The sequence below is a fragment of the Opisthorchis viverrini genome (genome assembly GCF_000715545.1).
Source record: "Opisthorchis viverrini unplaced genomic scaffold opera_v5_50, whole genome shotgun sequence".
Classification (NCBI taxonomy): domain Eukaryota; kingdom Metazoa; phylum Platyhelminthes; class Trematoda; order Opisthorchiida; family Opisthorchiidae; genus Opisthorchis; species Opisthorchis viverrini.
Genome location: NW_008751706.1, coordinates 734,499 through 738,323, shown reverse-complemented (window position 1 = coordinate 738,323; position 3,825 = coordinate 734,499). Strand labels below are relative to the sequence as shown.

Below are 3,825 nucleotides of genomic sequence, written 5' to 3'. Positions count from 1 at the left end.
AGCTTTACGTGATCACGTTACTGAAAAACGAGTGATGTTACATTCTGTCTCATTTAGAGCTAATCACACTGTTGATCAGAGGGTTGTACCCAAATCACCTGGTCCTCCACTGAAGTCAAGATCGTCGGTTCGAATATTCAAGATGCTCACCGCTAATGGACACAAGCCCAGAATTAAAAGCACGAATCAAAGGGAAATGTTGTCGGTGAACACATAATCAACCAACTTATCGGAACTACAAGCAATCATAATTTCGCACTCAGTGCCATCAAACAAATCATTCTTGAGCTGACCTGATTTGTATAGTTTCAGCAAATTAAATTTCAGGGCGTTGGTTTGCAAGTTCCGGAATTCGGTATGATCGAGTCTATCTTGTCTGAGCAGAAAAAAGCATGTTTCAGGAATACTCGCTCGGATTTTGAAGTTTCCGGTAGTGCATTCCGGTTGGTAAACCCGAAACGTTGCTCAACCTATTGACCAGACGGTGTGAAATACTGGCCGATTGTGTCCTGATGAGGACAAATTCCCAAGGATTATGGGGATTCGGACGTTTGAAAAGAGATCTCCTTTGAGAACGAATGAATTCAAGCGAGTGTTGTCCCTCAGGTGTTATCATTTTGGTGACATTCACACTAACCAGTGAGACAAACAAACGAATGATTTAGCCAAGTATCGATTAAAACGGAGAAACACCGCGGGATTAAACGACAAACTCTGAGAACGACTCCAAATTTAGAAAAAAAATTGCTCAACTGAAAAAAACTCATCTAGGCGTTCAAGATATTCCTGCGCTGCTAAAATATGCTACTGTTCGTGAGTAATCGCATCGTATTATGTCATATATGAATTGGATCCTCAAGGTTTTGAGACCTCTAATGAAATTTTTGTCCCACGTTTTGAAGTAAATGTCCCACCAGATTTGTACGCTGGCTGAGAACCGGTTTTCACTGGTAAACAGTCACACAATAGAGGTCATTTTTTGGCCACAACTGCCGCATCGTATTATGTCATATATGAATTGGATCCTCAAGGTTTTGAGACCTCTAATGAAATTTTTGTCCCACGTTTTGAAGTAAATGTCCCACCAGATTTGTACGCTGGCTGAGAACCGGTTTTCACTGGTAAACAGTCACACAATAGAGGTCATTTTTTGGCCACAACTGCCGACTTCCTGCTCGCTCCAGGGGGGGGGGGAACCAGTCTCGGTAGAGTAATCGCTCTTGATCAATACTATTCCAAATTGGCTTTCCACGTTACAATGTTATAATGTCTTGATTTCAAGTTTAACAGTCAATAAATGTTCAATTATTGAATGTTGCTAAGTTACAAAGTCGTATCTAAGGTGGTTGTCCTTTTTCAGTAGAATATGGTCGAAAACCTTGTTAAAAAACTTTTAAGCTGGTACTGATATGATGAACCAATTTGTACTAATGCCACCACACTACAGGAACCCTGATATTCAACACTCGGAGTATACAAAGTGGTTTTTCTTCAAAAAGAACTGGGCTTCGAACTTCACAGATAGATTGTCGTGTTACAGTACATTTGAATTTGGCCGTTTCTGCAAAAAGAAATGAAACTCCCTTAACCGGGAGCCCCCAAATGACTCACCAATTTTATCTATAAAAATCACACGTACATGCTTTTGAGAGCAGAATCACACACTTCTTATACACTATTCATTTTCAGCTTCTTCAATATCATTCAGTGGATCTGAAGATCCACCCAGACAAAAGATTGGTCCGGTCTCATTTAATCCACAAGGTTGTTTTCTTCGGGGTTCCGGGGAACCCGGTGCGGATCGTATAATTGGGACGTACTCGGAGGAACACCTTCGACGTGCGTTCCGGTCACCGTTTGGTTGGAGCAATTCCATCCAGTAGTTCATATCTGTATTTGGAGGTATTTCCGCCTGTACAAAACAACACTCTCCGTTTCTTGTGATGATGTTGAAGCGTTTTGAATCTAGCGGAACCATTTTGGAATGTTTCAGATTCAAACAAATCAAAGGTGAGCATAGTTCAGGAGCACACTTCGTGGGCGTCCCGCCGGGTGTAAAGGAATAAAACATTAGGTATGTGGTGATCTCTCGTTGGCACGTATTTAGACGACTTCCTATGGATGATATTCTTTGATAAATCTGAACCCACACCAATTCTCTTTTAAGGCTCGTCTTTTTGTCCTTCGTGATTGTAGTTATATACAACGTGTCTGAAGTTGGACCGTTTGACCGTAGGTCTTGCTGGTCTTCTTGAAGTCCATAGAATGTACTGGCGTCGAGGCTCACATTATCTGTGTAATTCATATCTGGCACAGAAAGCCATCCGGGATGGGGCTGGACAGTTTGGAGAACGCCTTCATCATTATCTGCGTTGGTGGGCTCAATGTGTATTACTGGAATGCAAGACATGGTATACCGGTATTTTGCCAATGGGCTCACATGATCGGTGTCGTTGGAACGTGGTCGCATGGTGGGCTTTTATATACACAAGCTACTGAAAGATCAAACACAACCAGCGTGAGAACTAATGCCTAATCCAACTGCGGTCAATCCATCCGGTGTGACAGACGGTGTTTGACCAATCACATACGCCCAAAGAGAAGATATGATAACCAATCAAATTCGTCCAAATATTAGCTGAACAGCCAATGAACGAATTTGAAGGCAGTTAGCTTGTGGCTAGCCTTGAATGTTTGGAGAAAATCAAAAAAAGCTTGCAAGTCGTAGGTCAGATAAGACTGTTGAGGTTGTTCTTGCAGGAAGATTTGAATATGTTAGCAAATGTTAAGGTCTGACCAATTGAAATTTGGGATAAAAAGAAACCAAGGAGGATAAGGTACAAGCCATGGAAAAAGCAGTCCAAAGACATTGATGTCTGCATTTTTGAACAGCCAATTGGCGACATAGATCAACGACACGTACCCACATCTGTGCATAGAACTCTGTTCCCGCTCAGGCCTATTCTTCATTTGTTAAGTTTTGATCTCAAGCCATGAACTAACGGCCTTCTCATCTCTCAGAAGCAATCAGAAGAGAGGCACCAATGTAACTTATCAGTTGAGTGACTTGTAACCCCTCCTCTCACAATGGTTAGCAATGGGTTCCTATCAGATCTTCCAGGTTTGAATTATCCTTGGATATGTTTAAGGGTGATTAACTATGAGGTATTATCAGGAAGGCCAGATTTCTGAAAGTAACCACAGAATTATTGAAATCTACTGAGACACTCATCTCCAATAGACGCTAACCGGGTAGCCCTGGATCACAGCCAGGCAGCGCCAGACAGCGTTGAACTAAGAACAGACAGCGCCCGTCAATAAATTTTGCTTGAGGCCGTCGAACTTTCACACTCGCTTATTCGCAAAAAGCTGTTGTGTTTCTTGTCGTTGAGTCTTTTTCCGGCACTAAGCACTGGAGCAACGGACGGTAAACAGATGTAACTGATACAACTTTGGGTATCAGCCAGCTGCGGTTTTAACCGATTGATTAACTACCCTACATATTTTTACTTCAACAAAAAACTCTGCCGACCTACCAACCCCTCACTCATGTTACTGTACTGTACTCTTTTGTTTTTTATGGGTGGTTGAAAACTTGTCGGTTCTAGGCGCTGCTATCTTCTTGCCGAGCAGGGTTTGGAAGTTCACTGCGGGGTTCGTCCTTCAATCCAGACTATGCTGAAAAAAGCCGAGAATCACCGTTGAACTGTTTCATTCCTATTAGAAACCATCAGTGAGGCCGTCGAACTTTTACACTCGCTTATTCGCAAAAAGCTGTTGTGTTTCTTGTCGTTGAGTCTTTTTCCGGCACTAAGCACTGGAGCA

The 3,825-nt window shown here is 42.4% G+C and overlaps 1 protein-coding gene across 1 annotated transcript; it reads right to left on the bottom strand.

Moving 5' to 3' along the window:
* Nucleotides 1–1,675: 1,675 nt before the first annotated feature.
* On the bottom strand, nt 1,676–2,470 carry T265_03474 (hypothetical protein; the record flags this gene model as incomplete). The annotated part of the gene is made up of 1 exon (XM_009167974.1): nt 1,676–2,470. The coding sequence occupies one exon, from the start codon at nt 2,468–2,470 to the stop codon at nt 1,676–1,678; it is 795 nt and encodes a 264-aa protein (XP_009166238.1).
* Nucleotides 2,471–3,825: the final 1,355 nt, after the last annotated feature.